Source organism: Triticum urartu, chromosome 1 (assembly GCF_003073215.2).
Source record: "Triticum urartu cultivar G1812 chromosome 1, Tu2.1, whole genome shotgun sequence".
NCBI lineage: Eukaryota > Viridiplantae > Streptophyta > Magnoliopsida > Poales > Poaceae > Triticum > Triticum urartu.
In genome coordinates, this window is record NC_053022.1 from 7,078,826 (window position 1) to 7,101,527 (window position 22,702).

Here is a 22,702-nt window from a genome sequence, read left to right on the forward strand (position 1 = left end):
CATGCTCTTTGTTTTGGAACAAACGTTTCAACCGTGGTATTATAGGAGCATACCACATCACCTTGGCAGGAATCTTCTTCCTGGGGCGCCGGCCCTCGACATCACCAGGGTCATCGCGGCTGATCTTATAGCGCAATGCACCACATACCGGGCAAGCGTTCAAATCCTCGTACTCACCGCGGTAGAGGATGCAATCATTAGGGCATGCATGTATCTTCTGCACCTCTAATCCTAGAGGGCAGACAGCCTTCTTTGCTTCGTACGTACTCTCGGGCAATTTGTTGTCCTTTGGAAGCATATCCTTTATCATTAGCAGCAACTTTCCAAATCCCTTGTCAGATACACCATTCTCTGCCTTCCATTGCAGCAATTCTAGTGTGGTGCCCAGCTTTTTCTTGTCACCTACGCAATTTGGGTACAACAATTTTTTGTGATCCTCTAACATGCGCTGCAACTTCTTCTTCTCCAAATCACTTGCGCAGTTTCTCTTTGCATCGGCAATGGCCCGACCTAGATCATCAACGGGCTCATCTGATGCCTCTTCTTCAGCCTCTTCCCGCATTGCCGGCTCAGCTTCTTCCCGCATTACCGGCTCAGCTTCTTCCCCCATTGTTGTATCATCGTATTCAGGGAACCCATGGCCAGGATAGCTGTCGTCGTCCTCTTCTTCTTCATTGTCTTCCATCATAACCCCTCTTTCTCCGTGCTTGGTCCAAACATTATAATGGGGCATGAAACCGGACTTAAACAGGTGGACGTGAATGGTTCTTGACGTAGAGTAATTGTGACCATTCTTACAGCGAGCACATGGACAAGGCATAAAACCATCCGCCCGCTTGTTTGCCTCAGCCGCAAGCAGAAAAGTATGCACGCCCTCAACGAACTGGGGAGAGCATCGGTCATCGTTCATCCATTGCCGGCTCATCTTCATTACACAACACCGAATAGACCAAATTAATACAAGTTCATACACAAAGTTCATACAACACTTAAATGCAACAAACAAATAACTCTCTAGCTAAAGCATTTAAATGCAACAACAAATACGATCAAGATTGCAACTAAGGTAACAATGGATCCAACAGCATAATGATACCAAGCCTCACTATCGATGGCATATTTTCTAATCTTTCTAATCTTCAAGCGCATTTTCTCCATCTTCATCTTGTGATCATCGACGACATCGGCAACATGCAACTCCAATTCCATCTTCTCCCCCTCAATTCTTTTCAATTTTTCTTTCAAGTACTCGTTTTCTCTTTCAGCTAAATTTAAACTCTCGGCAATAGGGTCGGTTGGAATTTCCGGTTCACATACCTCCTAGAAAAAATTTCTATGTCAACTTCATGGGCATAATTTGTCATAAATACGAAATGCAACTAGTTTTAAAAGAGAATATACATACCACATCCGAATCATAACAAGGACTAGGGCCAACGGGGACGGATATCAAAACCATGGCACTATATGTATAACAAACAACGTACGGGTAAGCTAATTATACGAGTAACTATATATCCAAATCACACAAACATCAATTTTTATATAAAATTTCATGAACAAGAGGCTCACCACAAGGTGGTGCCGGCGACGGGACGGTGCGGGCGATCGACGGTGGTTACGATGGAGATTTAGAAGGCGCTAAGTAAACCACACCTACATATGCAAACTAAGTGTTATTTTTGACCTCAAATTGCATATAAATCAAATACTAGCACATATATATATATATATCCTCCCAAATTAGTAAACTCACAAATTAATCACTATATAAAGCAGTGCAAGAGCTAATCTAGCAATGAGAGATGAAAGGACAAAGTTGCTAACCTTTGTGATCATTTGAATGGATGGGGCCTTCAAATCTTGACAAATTTTGGGCAAAATGTGTGATGAGCTCGAGACGAAGAGGGGAAGAACAGAGAGGAGAGGGGAAAGGGGAAGAACAGACCGAGCTCGGGTGGACGAAGGGTTTATGTAGGACGACCTTTAGTACCGGTTTGTGCCAAGAACCGGTACTAAAGGGGCTGGAGGGGCCCCATTCTGACAACATCCTGCCACCACTCTCATTAGTACTGGTTCGTGGCACGAACCGGTGCTAAAGGTTCGCCACGAACCGGTACTAATGAAAGCGGCCCGGCTAGCCGTTGGAACCGGCACTAATGTGCTTCACGTTTGACCCTTTTTCTACTAGTGGAGAGTGGGGTCGAGCCAATTGGGGAGGGCGGGGTTAGTGAGCTAATCTCGCTGGTGCGCGCTAAAGAGCTGGCTCAGGCGGCTCTCGCAGCGGCGGCTGCTCAACACGCGGAGCGTCTGGCTGTCGAGGATGAGCCCTCGACGTCGCTAAGACTCCGGCCCGAAGAGGAGACAGCAACAGGGGTTGCTGCTCCTCCCTCGCCTCGCTGCGGCAAGGTGAGGCGCGTGGCCAAGGCGATCACCTCTAGGGGTGTGCGCTTGCGAAACTGCGTCATCTAGATGCGGATGCTCATATGGAACATCCGTGGCTTCGGCCACTCGGGGCGGCGCACCCAACTAAGAGACTACATCAGGAAAGAAGGGATAGATATAGTAGGGCTCCAGGAAACCATTAAAGCTAATTTTCGTCACCAAGACATCATAGCCATAGATCCTCTGGAGCGTTTCATTTGGCAACACCGCCCGGCTATTGGCCATTCGGGTGGCATGCTGCTAGGCATCTGCAGTGCCATGTATGAGGTGCTGTCCTGGGAGGTAGGCACCTTTTTTATTGCAGCCAATATTCGCGTGAGAGCTACGCTATGGAAGCTTGTGATCCTGCAAGTCTATGGACCAGCAGATCACTCACGTTCGGCAGAGTTTCTCGGAGAACTCAAAGCCAAGGTGCTGGCAGTCGCCGCATCCCATGTCCCGCTTCTAGTGGGTGCAGATTTTAACCTCATCCGATTGAGCGCGGACAAAAACAACGACAACATAAACTGGTCAAGGGTGACCATGTTCAATAGCGCAATTGCGTCAATGTCACTTAGGGAAGTGGCAAGGACGGGGGCAAGGTACACTTGGACCAACAAGCAACTCGCCCCGGTGCGATCCGTCTTGGATCGCGCTTTCATGTCTCCGGAATGGGAAGTGGTATTCCCATTATGCTCGCTCCTTGCTGAAACAAGGATCGGCTTGGACCATGTTCCACTCATCCTATCTTCAGGGGAAGATAGGATACGTCGCAGCCCACGTTTCTTCTTCAAAACGGCATGGTTCGAGGTCCCTGACTTCGACAACATCTTTCGGGAAAGATGGTTGAGAAGTGTCCAAGCCACGGGCCAGCAGCGAGGCCCTATGGAGTTTTGGACAGCGGTCGGGGGACGCCTGCGTGCAAGCCTCAAGGGATGGGGCGCGAACCAGGGGCGAGACGAGAAAGTTTTGAGGGCGAGACTTCTCGACGAGATTGCAAATCTCGATACTCAAGCAGACTCGCGTCCTTTCTCGGAGCAAGAATGGGCGCATCGATACGCCTTGGAAGGGCAAGTCGAGGCGCTACTTCGATCCAAGGAGGAATATTGGAGGCGTCGTGGAGGACTTAAGTGGACGCTCAAGGGCGATGCGAACACTGGTTACTTCCACGCGTACGCGAATGGCCGACGTAGGAAATGCCTAATCCTTAGACTGCAGACGGAGCAGGGGCTCCTTCTCCAGCAATCGGAGATTTGCAAACACATCTACGAATTTTACATCAGCCTGATGGGGACCGACAAGCCCCAGCGCGCTAGGCTGAGTGAGGACGCTTGGCTGCCAGCTCAAAAGGTCTTAGAGTCGGAGAACGAAGAGATGGGGCTCGCGTTTCTCCCCAAGGAGATTGACGATGCTCTACAAAGCATGAAAACAGACACGGCACCGGGGCCCGATGGGTGGCCGGTGGCGATGTTCAAACACTTCTGGCCTTTGTTGCGCGATCCCATCTTCGCGGTGTGCAATGGCTTCATGCGAGGTTTTGTGGACATTGCTAGGTTAAACTACGGCGTGCTCTCGCTAATACCGAAAGTGTCGGGTGCGGATAACATCCGCCAGTACAGACCAATAGCGCTCATTAATGTGCCTTTCAAAATATGCGCCAAGTGATGTGCCACTAGGCTCACTCCGATCGCACACCACACAATTAGTCGTTCCCAATCTTCCTTTATACGCGGTAGGAACATTTTGGAGGGACCATTAGCGTTGCAAGAGACCCTCCACGAACTTAGGCGAACGCACGAACCGGCGATTTTACTAAAACTAGACTTCGAAAAAGCTTACGACCGCGTCAACTGGGACTTCCTCAGACAAATCCTGAGCCGAGGCTTCTCGCCGGTGTGGGTACACAGAGTCATGCAGTTGGTCTCGGGGGGCCAAACTGCGGTCTTGGTGAACGGAGAAGTAGGGCACTTCTTCCGGAACAAGCGCGGCCTACGCCAGGGTGATCCCATGTCACCGCTCTTGTTCAACTTTGTGGCAGATGCTCTTGCGACCTTGCTATGGAAAGCAACGGAGGCAGGCCATATCAAAGGGGTGTTGGAACACCTCATCCCAGGGGGGATATCGCACCTGCAATACGCCGACGACACGCTTCTGCTGTTCCAACCGGACCTGCACAGCGTGGCCACGATCAAAGCCCTGTTGATTAGATTTGAACTTATGTCAGGGCTCAAGATCAACTTCCACAAATGCGAAGTGATGCCCATGGGGCTCGAGTCGTCCGAAAGTAGACGTATTGCGGACCAGCTCAATTGCAAACTAGGTAAACTCCCGTTCACTTACCTAGGGCTCCCGTTGGATGCCAAACTCATCACCATTGATGGCTGGGCGCCACTCTGGACCAAAGTGGGAGGGCGGGTCTGTCCGTGGAGGGGGAAGTTTCTCTCCTCTGCAGCTCGCCTAGTTCTCACAAACGCGAGCCTGTCCTCGCTGCCGCAGTTCGCGATGGGGCTGTTCCTCCTGGCCGAAGGGGTGCATGCCAAGATGGACACTCCAAGGTCCCGTTTCTTTTGGGAAGGTGCGGGACCCAAGCGCAAGTACCATATGGTCAGATGGGACGCGGTGTGCTGTCCCAAGGACCTAGGGGGGCTAGGGATCACAAACACACGGATCCTCAACATTGCACTCATGTGCAAATGGATTTGGAAGTTGTCGCAAGGGGCGACCGGTTTGTGGGTGGACCTGCTGCGCGCTAAGTATTTTCCCAACGGAAACTTTTTCGAAGGCAGGGCACGGGGCTCACCCTTCTGGAACGATCTTCAAGCGGTACGCCCGGCTTTTGCCCTTGGCGCCAAGTTCGTCGTTGGGAACGACCGCTCGGCCCGCTTCTGGCTTGACCTATGGCTGGGAGCGCAGCCCCTTTGCGCCCAATTTCAGGACTTGTACGTCCTGGCGGTCAACCCGGAGATGACGGTCGCGATGGCCCTCGCCTCCAACCCTCCCGCGATACACTTCCGTAGAGAGCTAACGGGCCTTGAACAAGCACACTTAGAGGAGCTGCTTGGCTTGACACAGTCGGTGACACTGTCCACGTCCGCTGACGCGGTTACTTGGGCTCTCACCCCGTCTCGAAAGTTCACGGTCAAATCCCTCTACCGCAGGCTGTGCCTAGATCAGGGACCGGCCTTCCCTATGCCGACGGGTTTGTGGAACGCCCGTATTCCGCTAAAAGTCAAGGTGTTCTTCTGGCAACTTTTCTGCAATAGACTCCCCACATCGGCCAATGTTGCAAAACGCAACGGCCCGTCTTCCGGCTTGTGCGCCATCTGTAACACCATGGAAGATGCGAATCATGTGTTCTTCGCTGCCCTCTAGCGTGTTTTTCCTGGAGTGCAGTTCGTGAGGCAACCAACACCAATTGGGACCCGCATTCGGCCGCTGACCTGGCGGCCATAGTTGTGTCGACGATGGGGGGCAGTAAACGCGTGCTTTGGAGTTGCCTCGCTGCCCTAGCCTGGGCTATGTGGCTTACAAGGAACAAACTTGCCATCGAAGGAATCTTCCCATCACACCCTGCTAATATTCTTTACAAATGCAACATTCTTACGCAGCAGTGGAGTCCGTTGGCGAAGCACAAGGATGCTGAGAAGATGAAGCAAGCTCAAGATCGTCTTCGCCAAGTCTACGTTCTGGCTCGGGAGCCGTCCGCTGCTTCTACGACGTGAAGTGGTCTCTTTTGTCTAGCGAGCGAGCCTGCGCGCTCTATGCTCTTGGCCTTTGGCCTGTAATGGACTCGCTTAGATTACTTTTGGCCGATGGCCTGTCCGTGACCTTGCTGTGCTCTCGCGCCAGCGTAACCTGAGCCTCCGCGCTCGTTCCGTTCGTCCTAGTCCTCGTCTGTAAACGCTGCCTAAGTTGTGGGCTTTATTAAGTTAAAGCCGGACGCTTCTAGCGTCTCCGTTCTAAAAAAAAATGTCTGCGGAGGATATTCAGTTTTGGATTCGACGGCACGAAACAGATATGTGCTTGAGCATTTTTCCAGGTTTAGCAGAAGCTTGGATCTATACTCAGATTTGTGAGCTATCTATTTATGTATCTAGTATTGGCGTTGTTATTCGGTTGAGAAAACATTGCCATTTTACTTGTTCAAGAAACTTTTGGAACTGTGGTTTCATCTGTTTCAATGCTGATGATAGTACGCCCATAATTCTGGTACTGGGTAGGTGTCGGCTGTGTGTCAAATCAGCCTTTCACAGGATTAACTAAAGCTTCAACCTGTTGAGAAACTTTACTGCACTTCTGTAGTTTGGAGCCTGCGAAGGATGCTGCCACTTTATTGGATAATAGGCCCGATCCCTAATCGCTCCTCTGCTAGCTAGGGGAATGCTGGGCTTGCGATTGCTTGTACAACTGCATTTTAGTGTGCTGCAGTTTCAAGAATTGTTGGGGCCTGCACTGTAGGGTGACTGCTCGGCCGGAGTCGAATCGAGCATCGCTGAATCACATCCCAGGCTGAGACGATCTGCTCTGGATTTGCCTTGCTGCTGGTCCTTTTGCTGGGTGTGTACAACAGGGAGAGCAGCAGTTTAGCATTCCTGTTCGCTGTAGCCCAGTGTTATCTGTATCTGAATAATTTGGTGGCTGCTAAGAGGAAGGACATGGATGGATGTTCGTTGCCGGCGAGGTTGCACAGTATGCACCGATGAAGAAGCATAGATATTAATTATACTACATGAAGGTTACTTACTTTGGATCATGCAAGATTAATCTGTTTGGAAACACAGTGGCCGGTCAACAACTCACTCATTTAGGAACCTTCTCTTCATTCTTTTGATGTGAGTTCCCTCCAACTAAATACAACAGATCTCCCTTCACCTTGTTTTTGGCTGGAGATCGAAAACTAAACATGCATGTAGGAAGGTCACATCATTCTGCAGTCTATTCGCATGATAAAACTATCATGACAAACGATTCATGAATGACCTTCTCAACACACATATCCCCTGCTTACAGCATATTTGTTTCATAGGAATAGGTAACGAAGATTAGAGAATAGAGATGTGTCCAAGCCTTATATATACCCCCGCCTTAGGATGTCAAAAGTGAGTGTGATATGAATTTAGATTCGCTTACCTTCGTTTTATCTTCAGTCCATCTAAGATATTGGAGGAAAACAAAAACTTGAAGGGAAAAGGAGCTGAAAGCCACCAATGATGTTTTCTTGCTTTGTCCACCCACGTAGAAGTCACCCTTACATTCAACAGCGACAATACTAATAGTACTGGAATTGGGAGGCACAGTGACCTTGTTAGATCTTAGGAGAACACCTAACATGCCCTTTTTATGCACACTGCTTAAAAATTGGTGGATTTTCTTGTCATGTACCAAGTCTGAAGCTGGCAATGGCCACTCTGATCCTCAGCATCATCCAATCTGCTGCACTTGACTTCTCTATAGAGCAACACATATCATATGAGATGGCTCCATAGCTTTCATGCGGTGGGAGCATAGTTGATTGTAAGCGGTAGCGGAGGGAGGGGAACTTACTGTGGTCATGCCGACAACACGGGAGGCGTGGGCATGGGCCTCGACCTCTTTACTTTTGCTGAGCTGCTGATATGACTTTTTGCAAGAGCCCTCCGGCAGAACCTCCGGCAACCACATGATGCCGAGTCTGTTGTCAAGATTCGAATTCATGGGCATAAGTTTTGTTTTCTTTTATTAGGGTACTAAATGATGTATAGATTCATGAACACCTATGTTGTCTGCCAGAGGAAGTTGTTGGGAGAAGTCTTAAATCATGTTCAAGAAATGCATTTCATTTTGACAAAAAAGATCTGTTCAGTGTCTCTTAACACCTTGTTATCATTCCGTAAGGTTACATGCACACCCTATTAGCACGTAAGTAAAATTCCAGATGTGATTATAGCTTCATCTTAGTTTTGTTGTGTGTTGTGAGTGCCTAGTGGGATGCTACTCTGGGTGAATATGACTAAACAAACCATTGAGAGAGGCATTATCGGGACATGTGTTGCCATGTACAGAACCCTTATCCATTCCACTAGAAAGATGGAACGGAAGACAAAATGCACGACCGGTGAAACTTCTCACGCACCATGAAACACCAGCCCTAAGGATGAATCCAGATCTACGGGCTCCATCTCGGCCAATCCTCTACCATGAGCTGCTTCCAAGCTATCAGGACTATCAGGAGTTTCAGTATTTTTTACTTCATTGTTTGATCATTATTACTATAAGAAATGCTAGCAACGCATCTTTTTTTTAGAAAGGTTGGATGACCCCGGCCTCTGCATGTGCATGTGGGAGATGCGTGCGGCCATTTTATTGATTATTCTCGAGGACCTTACAAAGTAAAACAACAATATGCCTGAATCCGCCATCTTGGCAACATCTGCCGCTACTCCTATCCATATGATGAAGGGGTGCAAGCCGGACCACATACCCAAACCTCTCACCTAAGCCTAATATCTAAAGCCGGAGGCCTTGAGCGAGCCATCTATCAGGTCTGGGGCACAAACCGGTCCGACGCACTCACATGTGTCATCGCCGCCATCTTCCACTAGTCCATTTTCAGAGTAGATTGACGTGTCAACCTTGGCAGGTCCTCCGCCATCGACGCCACCATGACGCCAAATGACGACCTCCACCTACGCGAGCCTTGGAAAGGTCCTCCGCCATGGACGCCACCACGACGCCAAACGACGACCTCCACCTACGCGAGTCCATCTCCAAGCAACGGACGTAGATCCATGCTAGTATAGGTCCGCACCACCGCCATCGCCGACCACCCACAAGCGTCACCCAACCCCAAGGTTCCCAAAGCGGCGCCTTCAAGAAGGGAACGGCGTCGTGAGCGCCGCCGCCACCCAACAAAGTTAGGGCTTTCGCCCGGGAGACGTAGGGGAAGGGGAAGTGAGGAGATCAGTCCATACCGACGCCTCCAAGGAGGGGAACGGCGCCCTAGGTGTCGCAGTTGGCACGGCCGGCCAGGGATTTCGCCCGAACTAGATCCCCGCCACCAACAACGCCTCCTGTAGAGAACCGGCGACCAAGGGAAGCGCGACCCGACTAGGCTGGCCCGCACGCCGAATAGGGGAGGAGGGGAGGCGCCAGATCACGCACACCAACCGCCGCGGAAGCCGCCGCCAGCCGCCAACGACCACTGGAATCCCGACGCCTGCGCGGCCAGGACGCCAGATCCACCGCCCGCACGGCTGCTCGCCGGAGCCTGCCGTGCCTCTCCAAAGGAGCCGCCGCTCCAGATCCGGGACTCCCCACGCAGGGGCAGGGCAGCCGAGATCCCGCCGCCACCATTCTTGGCGCCCCGGACTTGCCCGGCAGCTGCCTCAGGCGACGGCGAGGAGTTGGGGCGAGGTGGGGAGGGGGCCGCGGCGGCGCGGCTAGGGTTCCCCCACTGCCGCCGGGGGAGGTGACACGGGGGTCGCGAGAGGAGTTGGGGTCGTGGCCCTGCTGATACGTTAATGCCGAGTTGCCGTATTCTGAAGCTAGCAACGCATCTGACATGAAGAAACTGCACTGAAAATTATAGCCATTGGCTCCTTTGTGCGAGTATATGCTGTACATAATCAATCAGATGTTAGAAAAAAAATGCAAAACTATATGCAGCCTGCAAGGCTAGTCAAACAAAAGGAATAAAATGACTAACCTTCTCGTCTTCTCATATATTTTGGAAGCAAACTACTCCCACCATTCTTTTAAGAGAGTCCTTGTCCCCATTTTTCTTATTGGCAGTACCGAAGGCTTATTTTTTTTTTTTTGCGAGTGGTACCGAAGGCAAGTTGTACTCCAATAACATAACGTCAAATTTTTGTAGTCTACTTGTATTGCAACTGAGCCATGCAAATATTATCGTACAAAACGTCTCTTACCGGGCTATAGTGTTGCTGATTACTTGTGCAGCCTAGGACACATGGCCCGCACATTGGGAACTTGGGGGCTTGGACCAAATTAGTCATAATGTTGTACAAACACATAACAAATATAATTCGAGTTTCTAAATTATTCCCACGTACAGAGCCCTTATCCTTTCCACTGTTTGGCGGTACCCAAGGCAAGTTGTACTCCAATTAATATAGAATTGGTTTGGTCATAAGACATTTTTTGGCATAACCGGGTAAGCTAGAGCATATAATTGCCGACCTTCACATGCTTTCATGGGGTTGAAATGACTCTAGGCACACATTATTGCTTTAAATATGTAATTGGTCCGAACTACCATATATTCTCTCTTAGATGATCACCCCTTCCATAATTGAACAGCTGGTTTAGGTGATGCTACTATTCACACCAATGGCATATTTGCATGAGCTGCCCCCAACTAAATTTAGCCTAGGTGGCTAGCAATGTGTGTAAGAAAATTCAAAGCTAGGTATACACTCCAGATAATCTATAAGATATACAAAATAAGACTATGCTTCTTCCAGAGGCTAGTCAAAGAAAAGGAATAAAATGACTAATTGTAAGGACTGCATATATATTTTTTGAGTCGGCCTACTACTTCCAGGCTATAAATACAACCTCGCTCTGCACTGCATAGCACATAGAAAGCCATCACACAAATCTTAGTTTCTCTTTCGGATAGCTAGTCACCACAACCATCCGCTTGAAGCCTAGGCTTGAAATGGCCACTCCTCTTCCCGAAACATACCATACTCAATGTTGCCTACCCTGTGAAAAGGAGCTAAACTTGGTGTTGTACTTGCACCAAGTCGTAGGACCAAACGCCAATCAAAAGACTATCATACCAACTAAACCTGGTGAGAGTTTGTTTGGTATCACTGCTGTTAATAACTGGGCCATAGTTGATGCCCCAGATTTCAAAGCAAAGGTCGTTGGTCATGCACAAGGCATTCATGTCATGGCTGATCAACCAAGTGTTGGCTATTACAATTCTTTCAACCTTGCGTTTGTGGAGGGAAGGTAAAACCTTTTGTACTTGCACAATAAATAATTCCATGACTGTTATCCTTATCTAGTGCTAATATTAAAGGCATTATCGTAGTATATTCGAGCACATACTTTTTATTTGTTAGATGGCATAGAATTGTGTAACTTCTTTGAGACTTCTGATTTTTTGTGTGAACTAGCTTCAAGGGAGCGACTCTTCAGGTGATGGGGATTTTTAATCCCGTGGGGGAATGGGCCATTATCGGTGGAACTGGAGAACTTACTATGGCACGTGGTACTATCAAATACAAAATACTCCAGGAGTCTGCTGGCATTGAGAGTATCCGGGAACTGAATATTCGCGCATTCTACACACCCCCGAGCGCACTAGTTGTAAGTACCAAGAAACACTATCGATTTAAAGCACCATTTACCAATTGAATATTTTTACACTTCAAATGTGTGTCGGTGTGGTGTATATATAACGTTATGTACCAACTATTTATGGTATTTACATAATTATATTTTATAGTGAATTACCTTGATGATCTAATGAACAGACTTGACTCAACCTACTAGTTAGTTTAGATTAACTTAAACTAAAAATCCAGTGAATGGAATTTCTACATATATATTTTCTAAGACTAGAGAAATATCCTTGACCAAATTTCTCCCATTTTTGCACAGGTCAAGGGCGCATGATGGGATCAACTGCCCGATGAAAAGACACTTCTCATGGAACATTAATAATATCTATGAAAATAGTGATCATATTGATGTCTATCAGTGTTGCGAGTGTGAAGATTCACCTGTTTTATTTTATATAAAATAATGCATGGATTAAAGTGTATGAGCTGATTATCCATGTTTCCGATGTTCAACCTTTAATGTAATGTTTGATTGAGTGTATTGGATCTTATACCTTATACGTATGATCTACATCTTATATAAGTGAGAAAAGTGTGGCTTAGTTGGCCTTACACTGTGTCCATAAGTTGAACAAGTACTTTTGCTCGTCTATGCAGCAACGGGACTGAGCCATCTGACCGAGTGTTCGTGAGGCTCGACTTAGATGGAGAAATTTAATTGAAAATCATAGTAGGTGGATCATTTATTGAACTATTATGTTTCATCCAAGGTTAGTCAAACAAGAGGAATTAAATGACTAAGCCCATGGTCTTCACATATACGTTGTGATTGAACTACTCCTCTGTTCTTTAAAGGAAGGCTGGGTCGTCCTAATAGATCTCGGAGCTCCATCCTATTGGTCATTTCTCGATCTACCTACCCATCTTGTTGACAACTCCCCTGTTGTGAGGATAATTGCGCTAGTGCCAAGCAATTAATCATTTTAGTATATTGTGCTTTGTAGTGTAAGCAGTAGTAGAAGAAATAGTAACAATGCAACTACAGGAAACTTTTGATCCAAAATCATAGCAAGTGGCTAGTTCCTCTGAGTACATGCTCTAGATAATCTATTGGGTATAACAAAACAAAACTATATCTCTTGCAAGGCCGCCAAACAGAAATAATATAACGACTAAGCTTGTTGTCTTCACATATATTTATGAATCAAACTAGTCCAACTATTTCTTAAGACGTGACAGGTCCCCATGAATCTAAGGGTTCCATCATGTTATCAACTCCTCTGCCATGAGGATTATTGCACTGCTGCCAAGCAATCAACAACTTCGGTATTTTGTGCTTCACAGTGTGACAATAGTAGGGTAGCAACACAACTCATGTGAAAAAACTTAATGGAAATCCCTGGTGGTCTGGACCCCAGCCTCTACCGGTCGCTCGGGCCTCCGTCTCCCCCGACAACAAGCGCCTCTTCCATGCGTTCCATAATAGTGACATCAATCTAGGTAGCATCAACTGTACATGCTCATCGTGTTTCTCCCGAAAAAGGAGAAGATCCTCACCCTAGGCTCCTACCGTTTGGTTTCCTTGCAAAATTGTAACATAAAGATCCCATGCAAGGGAATCATCACACCTAGGATGCAGTGACAAATTTGGGAGATTATTGATCCTGACCAGTCAGGGTTCATCACGGACTCCATCATCTTGGGGAACTTCGTCTAGGCGATGGGGACTCTAGTGCTCCCACAAGCACGCCAAAACCATGCTTGTGCTCAAGCTCGACTTTGCCAAGGCACCTGACTGCATCAATTAGTCAAGTATTCAGCGAATCCTCGAGGCTCATGAGTTCCCACCCAGATGGTGCGGGTGGATGGATGCTATCTTACAGACCACGCGATCCGCCGTTGTCCTCAACAGGATCCCAGGGAAGTGGATTCACTAGAAGAGTGTCCACAACAGGGGGAGCTCCTCTTAACCTACCTCTTCCAGGTGGTTACCAGCGTGCTTCAGTTCTCCTATGACACACTCATAATCATTCGTTAGAATGCTGATACAGCTGCCCACCTCGAGCACATCATCGATATGTTCGTGGAGGCAACAACTCTCGTCATCTACTCCACGAAAAAATCGACCCTTGTCCCAATGAACGTCAACGAGCACGGCCTTATTAGTTCTAGCTTTTACTAATGGTACGGTGCTACACCCACCACTGCATTCACTAGAAATATGGAACTAATGACAACATGCCTGACTAGTGCAAGTTCTCCGCCATTGTGCGCCAACCCTAAGCGTGAATGCAGATATACGGGCTCCACCCTAGCCAATCATCCACCCTGCATGAAGATAAATTCATTTCTGCCAAGCATTCCAGAATTTAGTATTTGTTCTTTCATAGTTTGAATTGTAGTATATAAATGGTAGCAACTCAACTCACATGAAGAAACTTCAATGAAATTTATAGTAAGTGGCCGGTTCATGTGAATATATGCTGGAGACAACATATCAGATATAAAAAAGAAAAAACAGAAGTATAAGTTATAACCCACTACACTTCTTGCAAGGCGCATAAAAAAAGGAATAAAATGACTAAGGCTCTGGTCTTCTCACATATACTTCACAAACGAACTACTTCAACCATTCTTTTAAGGGAAAGGCAGTCCGTGTCCCCATCTCCTTTTATTGACAATATATTTGGCGGTATTCAAAGCAAGTGGCACTCCAGATAATATAGAATCTTTCTAAATGATATGTGGTTCTGTCATAATAATATATAGGTTTGGCATAATGGGATAAGCTAGAGCATATACATGTTGGCCTTGGCATGCATGCATGGAGTCCAAACAACTCCTAGATAAACTGTATTATTTAAACACCATAGCAGGTCCGAGCTACAATATTTTTTGTCCTATATGATCAAGCCTTCTAGCGGTTCTTGTCTTATGGATAATGTATTATACGTTGTCTCCTAGCTCTGGGTTACATGCTACATTACAGACACCGATGGAGGTCCTGCAAACAATCTAATGAGACATGAAAGTCATTGTCCTGCGCTGGGCATTGGCTCCAACAAAATAGTCTGGATGAGTTGATGGTAGGAGGTTGGAGGACAACCTTCTCGACCTAACCGAAATAGAGATAGGATCAATAGCGGTTCTAAAATTAAGACAACTTCGGTTGACTTATTGCCTTATCTAGGACAAGCTATCCTTCTTTTATTAACGAAGAAAGGATCTTTATTTACCCCATGTACTAGAGAATTGTGGGTCATACTCTCCATTCTGAATTAATTATCTAGGTTTGTCCTATGTCAAACTGCTTTAAGTTTGATAAATATATGCAAAAATATGCTAAGATCTACGATATCAAATAAAGATTGTACAAGATTAATCTAAAAGAACTAAATTTTTTGTGGTACATGCTGATATATTTTTCAATAAATTTGGTTAAACTTAAAGTCCGACCAAGCTAGGGCAAAACTAGGTGGCCGATTAATTTAGACCGGAGGGAATAGCAAGTATTACCATGTGATAACCAGGAAGGCACAGTTACCCATTGTGAGTACCCCTAAATTTTTTCACGTGTCAGCCCCGCCGGATGTTCTGTAGCACCGTTCCATGTGCTCCATTACAAGCCAAAATGCTCTAGAGAAGCCTTGACCTTGCTGCTTTTGCTGAGCTGCTCACTGAACATTTTGCACGAGCAGTCCCTGACAACCACAAGGACAAGCACGTCATGCTAGCTCTAATCAAAGATTCTGTTCTACGGGATAGATTTTCCTTTCCATTACAGTTTCTTGCAAGGCACGTCAAACAAAGGAATAAAATGACTAAGCCTCTCGTCTTCACATATATTTTTAGAAATGAACTTACTCTGACCGTTTTTATAAGGAAGTCCTTGTCACCATCTTTTGTTATTGACGTTGTGTTTGGCCGCAAACAGGGGTACCAGTGAGGCTGAGCTGGGAGCGAACCGGAACCAGCGGCAATGCGGCTGGCACCAGCGTTGCAAGTGGAGGCAAGTCTGAGGCTTGGCATGTGTGTGTGGGCGCGGGAAGGTAAACAATTCATGGGAAGTATAATGATTGGAGGAAGAAGATGATGACCCAGTTGTCCATTTCCAAACCAAGGGCTCTCACAAGATCGACTAGCTGCAATTGTTTTTGAGGCAACATGTAAATAGTCGGTCCCGACCCCAGGGTGAATAAGAAAACCAATATGCACTATATTTATGCCTCCACCAAGCTTCTCAATGAAATTGACGGTCTCGCTAAGTTAAGATATGAGCAAATTTTTTGTCCTTTACTCATCTGCAAACGGTTGTCCATCTATACTCCCTAAGTTAAGTACTTGGCCCCCTCCAACTCAAACGAAAATAGAGACAATAGAGAAAGCCCATTGTAAAGACCAATCATGGCCCGCTGCTAGTCCTAAGTCCTAGCGTTAACTACCCTTACTTGCCTCAAAAAAAAACTACCCTTCCCATGTTTGCTAAAACAAACCACCCTTCCCGTGATTAACGTGTGATTGGATTAGGCCGATGATTGCGTTGCCGTCGTGCCGCCTCCTTCCCTTCGAACAAGTTCTAGGGATCACAGACTAGATCAAAGTGCGACGTCTTTGTCACGAGGCGAGCAACTGCTCAGCCATGCTAGGAGTTCGAGAAGAATGCCTACACCAGGAACGGCGCTGCCGTTATCCGGACGCGACTGGCAACGTCAAGAAAGAAACTGCAGCAGCTGGAGGTCGGCGCTGTCTTGATCATCAATTCTCCATCCGACTAACCAGTGTATGAATTACTGATCATTGTCTACTAAACTATCTCAACTATTGTCTTGTAGTACATGTTAAAATTGTACAGTATGGCAAATTAATTATTTTGATTGTATGATTGTTTTCATAGCCACCGTATGATCTTTGATGCTAATTCATATGCCTTTATGTGAATATATGCTAGAGAAAAATTCCAAAAAATATATGCTAGAGACAATCAACCAGATATATCAAAACACAAGCATAAACCTTTACGTTTCTTGGAAGGCGCATCAAACAAAAGGAATAAAATGACTAAGCCTCCGGTCTTCTCATGCACTTTAGAAACAAACTACTCCTACTCCGACCATTCTTTTATGGGATTCCTTGTACCCATATTTTTATTGACAATATATTTGGCTGTGTTCAAAGCATGTGGTACTCCAATTGATATATAATTTTTCAAAACGATATGCGTATGTCGTAGGAACATAGATGTTTGGCGTAATTGGATAAGCCACAGCATAGACTTGCTGGCCTTAGTTCTGACTGCTGCACATTCACCTGAATGGCTATGGCCTCCACCTAAAGCCTGCCATTGTTTGTTTTTCTCTGCTTTGCTCTCACGGAGATATGGATCATTGGTGCAATTGATCATGGCATAGCCTTAGTGATTTCCGAATGCCGTAGTAGGATTTCCGAATTCTAGCTGCCGATCATTGGTGCAAACTGTAACTGATTATGCCACTGATCGAGATGCTGACTAATTTGTGGCAGGGTTGATCAGCCTGTGATGGCTGCCGGGATGCAAAAAAAAAGTGTCGGTGCCCGTGCCAGTTCCCACAAATAGTGATTGTACATAGTAGACACAATGGCTGTTCAAAAAAATCAGTAGACATTACAGCTGTATGTACTAGACACTATGGCTGTTCTAAAAAAAACAGCGGCAACTAGCTTGAAATGTCCTTGCTGCCTCAATGGAGCTTTGAAGCTCAGAGGCTTCAAGGGAAAAGCTTAGAGATTCAGCACTGACAATTATAGCACTGGCTATTCGATGCTGGAATGGGTGCACTACCACATCTAATATGGTCATTCCGGTGTAGTGGCATCCAAGATATAGGTCCTGGTGTGTAGTCGAATTCGAGATATAAAATAGGGCAATGATATGTATGAGTCTGCCACACCACATGCATGCATGTTAAGCCATGACAAATCGACGCCCTAGATATATATACTAAGTACCAAACTTACAATATGACAAACGAGGTCAAGTCATTTACAAAGATTGTATTATTTGGACCAAAAGGACAAAGTTTAAATAAAGCTCGTATCTTAAGCTCCCATGAATTTATCTTCAATTAGGAGGTCTTAACTGTTTTTTGGCTTGTGAGAAGAACATATTTTAACTGGATCTGACTCAGCATCTAGTGGCTCAACAGACACACGGGAACCAGCTATAAATTGCCACCTTCACTCTGTTCATTTCCTCACCCAAACACACCGAACACCAGTTAGCTTGCTTAGCTAAAGCTCCCCACACACCCGATAGCCATGGCCGCTACGAACCCTTCCTACTACCAGAGTGGTGTTTGCCAAGACATTAAGCAGAAAGAGCATCTCTTCCACTTATACATGAACCAGATATTTGATGGTCCGGGTGTGACCAACGCCAACCAAGTCACTGTTGCCAATCCAACAGGTCAGCTTTTGGGGTTTGGTCACACCGTTGCAAACGACTGGACCATACGTGATGGTCCGGCTGCCGATGCAAACCTTGTCGCACGTGCTCGTGGCATGCACATGGGTGCGGGCAAAGGTGACGAGAACTGGTTATTCTGTCACAATATATTGTTCACTGATACCAGGTTGGTTTCCCACCTTTTAGAGCTGTTAGCGTCTCAATTAATTAGACTGCAGCTATATATATTTTGTACTAAAATTTCATGATTTTGAATTCACTTATTAGGTTTAAGGGGTCCAGCCTTAAGGTTCTTGGAGACTTTGTAGGAAACAATAGTGAATGGGCAATTGTAGGTGGGAGTGGAGAGTTTGCATATGCCCAAGGTGTTGTGGTTGCCAAAGTAATCCAAACTGTACCACCTACTCCCGGGCGTACTTGGGAGCTTCGTATCAGTGCTTTCTGTCTCTGCATCCCCAAAGTGGTGAGATACGTTTACCACTAACTATTTTCCTACTACATTAAGTCCTCTTATATGGTATAAAATTAGCATCTCACCTTATATGGTATCGCTTGATCACTTATACCCAGACCCCAGTCACAAAGATGGGACCTTGGGGTGGGGATGGAGGAACATCCTTTGACATCACGGAGCTGCCTCGTTCTCTTCAAACTGTGACAATTAGATGTGGAGATGTGATTAATTCAGTTATGTTTTCCTATACTGACCAAGCTGGTCAGAAGAAAACTGCCGGACCATGGGGTGGTGATGGTGCACTTACTGCGACGGTGAGTTCTTTTTGATATTCCACTTTAGTTTCTACATTGTTTTCTGCAGTATAACTTAAATCTCACATTATCACACCTATACATCCTCTCCACTCTAGATCACTCTTGCTCCTTCCGAGTTTATAAAGCAAGTTCTTGGAACAACCGGTACAGTTGGAGGAGAGACAGTTGTTACATCACTTACCTTGGTCAGCAGCGTTACAACATATGGGCCTTTTGGAAAAGCAAATGGCACCCCTTTTAGCAGCCAGGTTCCAGATGGTAACAACATTGGGGGATTCTATGCACGTGCTGGGGGGTCTGTCAATGCACTTGGCGTTTACGCGTGCCCAATTTAGCACAATGCATGTGTTAACTTGCATAAGAATCTTCTTTCCCCGGTCGATGCCTTGCTTTCGTTTCCAGCATTGCAACAGTTAATAAGCAGATCGAGAAGGCTTTTCCTTGTCGCGATCTTGTGTACTATTTGTTTTCCTTTTCGTTATGTGTGCCTTTTGCTACTGTCTACATGTACTTGCTTGAAAGTAAAACGATGTACTAAGAACTTGATGAGACTTGCCTCTTTGTTCTTCAATATATACAAACCGAGCTTGTTTTGTGTACCTCTCTCTCTCTCTCTCTCTCTCTCTCTCTCGTGTGTTGTTCCTACACGACAATGGTAAAAAAATTCACAGCTACAATTTCGCAACACAATTAGATATATTGCAATTCCTAGTTCTGCATATATCAACTAAAGGTACACAAATGATTTATGAAAAATCATAAACATAAGTTGTAAAAATAGCTTCAGAAAAATAATAAAGTTTAGGTCTTCAAATATGACAGAAACACTCTTCCATACATTAGTGGCCAAATCCACTGACATCTGGATATGTAGGTAATAGTGGCAAAAATAGCTTAAATACTAATACCACCCCCTTTCAAGGAGGCAAAGTACTTGATCGTCAATATGGATACAGTTGTTAGTTGTTAATCATATACTAATATTACCACCTTTCAAGTCATCTTCTGTCAACTTGTTCTTCTAGATCCTCCAGAGCAAAAGGTTCATGGGGAGATTAAAATTAATTCAGTTGTTAGTCATAAGAACAAACATAACCATCTAGGTGAGCCTTAACCAAAGCAAAGAGTCGTAATTAATACCGAATATCCAAATTCCTAGACTAGTCCGTGAGCGGAGGCGGGATGCTCAGAAGGCCAGGGAATGCCAGAAAGCCATGCAGGAGTAAACAGGGCGGGAACCACCTCGAAAGCAATGCATTCTTTGCGCTGCCGATAATGTAGTACTACTACTATGTTATGCCATGATTGTTTATCGCTTTGGTTGAACTTTGACCTTTATCTTCTTAAGATTCAGATACTTGTAATGTGGCTGAGAAACTTGTTGGACTTCTTGTAACTGAGCCGTGCGTACGTTTCTAAACCTTTCGTATGGTGTAGTACACCAACGATCGGTCTCCTCTGTAACACCACGATGGGGGCTCTTCCCATCTATATTAACATGCAACCGGGACCTGAGAAGGTATCCCGTTTCCTGCAATTCCACATGGAATCAGAGCCACCTCTTCCAATGTCTAGCGATCTGATCTAGCCAAACTCACAAAAAAATTGATCGCTGGTCAGGATCATCGATCGATTCCCTCCCTCCTTCCCCATGGCAACCTCCTCTTCAACACCATCTCTGGCGGCGCTTCTGGGATCTCCTCCCTCGGAGAAACTCTCTCGGGAAAATCACATCTACTGGAAGATGCAGGTTCTTCCTGCCTTTTCGCGGTGCTCGGGTCATGGGGCTACTTGATGGTTCTGATTCAGCACCTGCAAAAACGCTGGAGGTTGAGGCTGACAGCACGAGGACCACTGTGTCGAATCCGGCCTACGAAGCCTGGATTGAGAGGGATCAACAAGATGTGAGCTATCGATTATCTCACCAAATCAATAGGTAAGGATGTTCTTGCTCAATTGTTTGGGTTAGAACATACTGCTGAAATCTGGGCTGCAATTGAAGCCTCGTTTTCCTCACAATCCAAGGCATGCATCAATATGTTGCGTGGAAAACTTGTGAATACAAAGAAGCATGATATGCCTGCAGATAAATATATTGCTTTCATGAAAAGTTTTGCTTCAGAACTTGCTGCAGCTGGTCAGCTAATTGATGATGATGAACTGAAGGAGTATATACTTGGTGGTCTTGATCGAGAATATAACTCTGTGCTTGCCTCTATTAACGCTGTTCCTACCACAACTCCTGCTGATGTTTGTGCACAGCTTACGGCATATGATTACAGGCAGCAAATACTTGACGAATCAGATCAAACTGTTGGTAGTTCTCAGTCTTCCGCTAATGCTGCTACACGAGGACGTTCCTTCAATAATAATTATCGGCAAAACTCTCATGGTGGATATGGGAAATACCGTGGTCTTCCGCAGCAGACACATCCAAGACGCGGCCGTAATCCACAGAGAGGTGGCCGTGGTCGTGGCCGTGGCCGCATATCTTCTCCTCGCCAGGATATTACATGTGAGATATGCAAAAAATATGGGCACCCAACACGTGATTGTTGGTGGAGGTATTCTGACAATGGTGATGATGATGACTCTCACTCGGATGACAAGGGTGCGCATCTTGCATTTTATGGAGTGGGTACAAACTGGTATGTTGATACAGGAGCAACAAATCACATCACCGGAGAATTACACAAATTAACTACTCGGGAAAATTACAATGGACATGATCAAGTCCATGTGGCAAATGGAAATGGTATGGCAATAACACATGTCGGTCATTCTACTTTGCCCACCCCTCATAATTCTCTTTCTCTTAATAATATTTTGCATGTTCCTAGTGCATTCAAAAATCTTTTATCTGCTCATCAACTTGCCTTGGACAACAATATATTTCTTGAAATTCATCCTTTCTTCTTTTTGATCAAGGTTCAGGTCACGAAGGACACACTGTTTAAAGGCCCTTGCCATGGTGGTCTCTACCCGATTATGCCCTTCTTCACGAGGTCTCCCAAGTGTGCCTTCATCGCCATCAAACCCACTTCATCCATATGTCATAATCGTCTATGGCATACATCCTCTTTTATTGTTCAACAAGTGCTTCGGAAGAATACCCTCCCTTATGATCCACAAATAAATCCTTATGTATGTGATCCATGTCAGCAAGCTAAAAGCCATCAGTTTCCCTATCCCATCTCTACTAGTGTGTCTATTGTTCCCTTGGAACAAATATTCTCTGATGTATGGGGTCCTGCTCCAGCATCAGTTGGAAAACACTTCTATTATGTGGGCTTTATTATTGATTTTAGCAAATTTACTTGGGTATATTTGTTTAAGAAGTGTTCTGATGTTTATCAGGTCTTTCTTAATTTCCAACAACTTGTTGAACGGAAATTTGGTCGCAATATAATTACCATGCAAACTGATTGTGGCGGTGAATATGAAAAACTCAATGTCTTCTTCTAGAAAGTTGGCATTACACATCATGTGTTTTGTCATCACGCCCATCAACAAAATGGTTCAGCTGAACGTAAACATCGACACATTGTTGAGGTTGGCCTTGCCTTACTTTCTCATGCATGCATGCCTCTTAAATTTTTGGATGTAGCCTTTCCCACCACCACATATCTCATTAATTTGCTGCCTACCAAGGTACTAAATCACATGAGTCCTACGGAAGTACTACTCCATGTCAAACCCAACTATGAATCTCCTTTCACTCCAAGCGATGTGTTTTCTTAGGCTATAGTCCTCGACATATAGGGGTCAAATG

The 22,702-nt window shown here is 45.8% G+C and overlaps 2 protein-coding genes and 1 pseudogene across 2 annotated transcripts; all 3 read left to right on the top strand.

Moving 5' to 3' along the window:
- The first annotated feature begins 10,990 nt into the window (after positions 1-10,990).
- On the top strand, positions 10,991-12,277 carry LOC125517221 (dirigent protein 2-like). The gene is made up of 3 exons (XM_048682699.1): positions 10,991-11,382; positions 11,550-11,742; positions 12,037-12,277. Exons 1-3 carry the CDS (start codon positions 11,084-11,086, stop codon positions 12,049-12,051), a joined length of 507 nt encoding a protein of 168 aa, XP_048538656.1. The 5' UTR covers positions 10,991-11,083; the 3' UTR covers positions 12,052-12,277.
- Positions 12,278-17,958: 5,681 nt separating this feature from the next.
- On the top strand, positions 17,959-19,529 carry LOC125518186 (myrosinase-binding protein 2-like). The gene is made up of 4 exons (XM_048683325.1): positions 17,959-18,325; positions 18,427-18,622; positions 18,730-18,927; positions 19,026-19,529. Exons 1-4 carry the CDS (start codon positions 18,012-18,014, stop codon positions 19,263-19,265), a joined length of 948 nt encoding a protein of 315 aa, XP_048539282.1. The 5' UTR covers positions 17,959-18,011; the 3' UTR covers positions 19,266-19,529.
- Positions 19,530-21,072: 1,543 nt separating this feature from the next.
- LOC125533318 lies at positions 21,073-21,188 on the top strand (annotated as a pseudogene).
- The last annotated feature ends 1,514 nt before the right edge of the window (positions 21,189-22,702 follow it).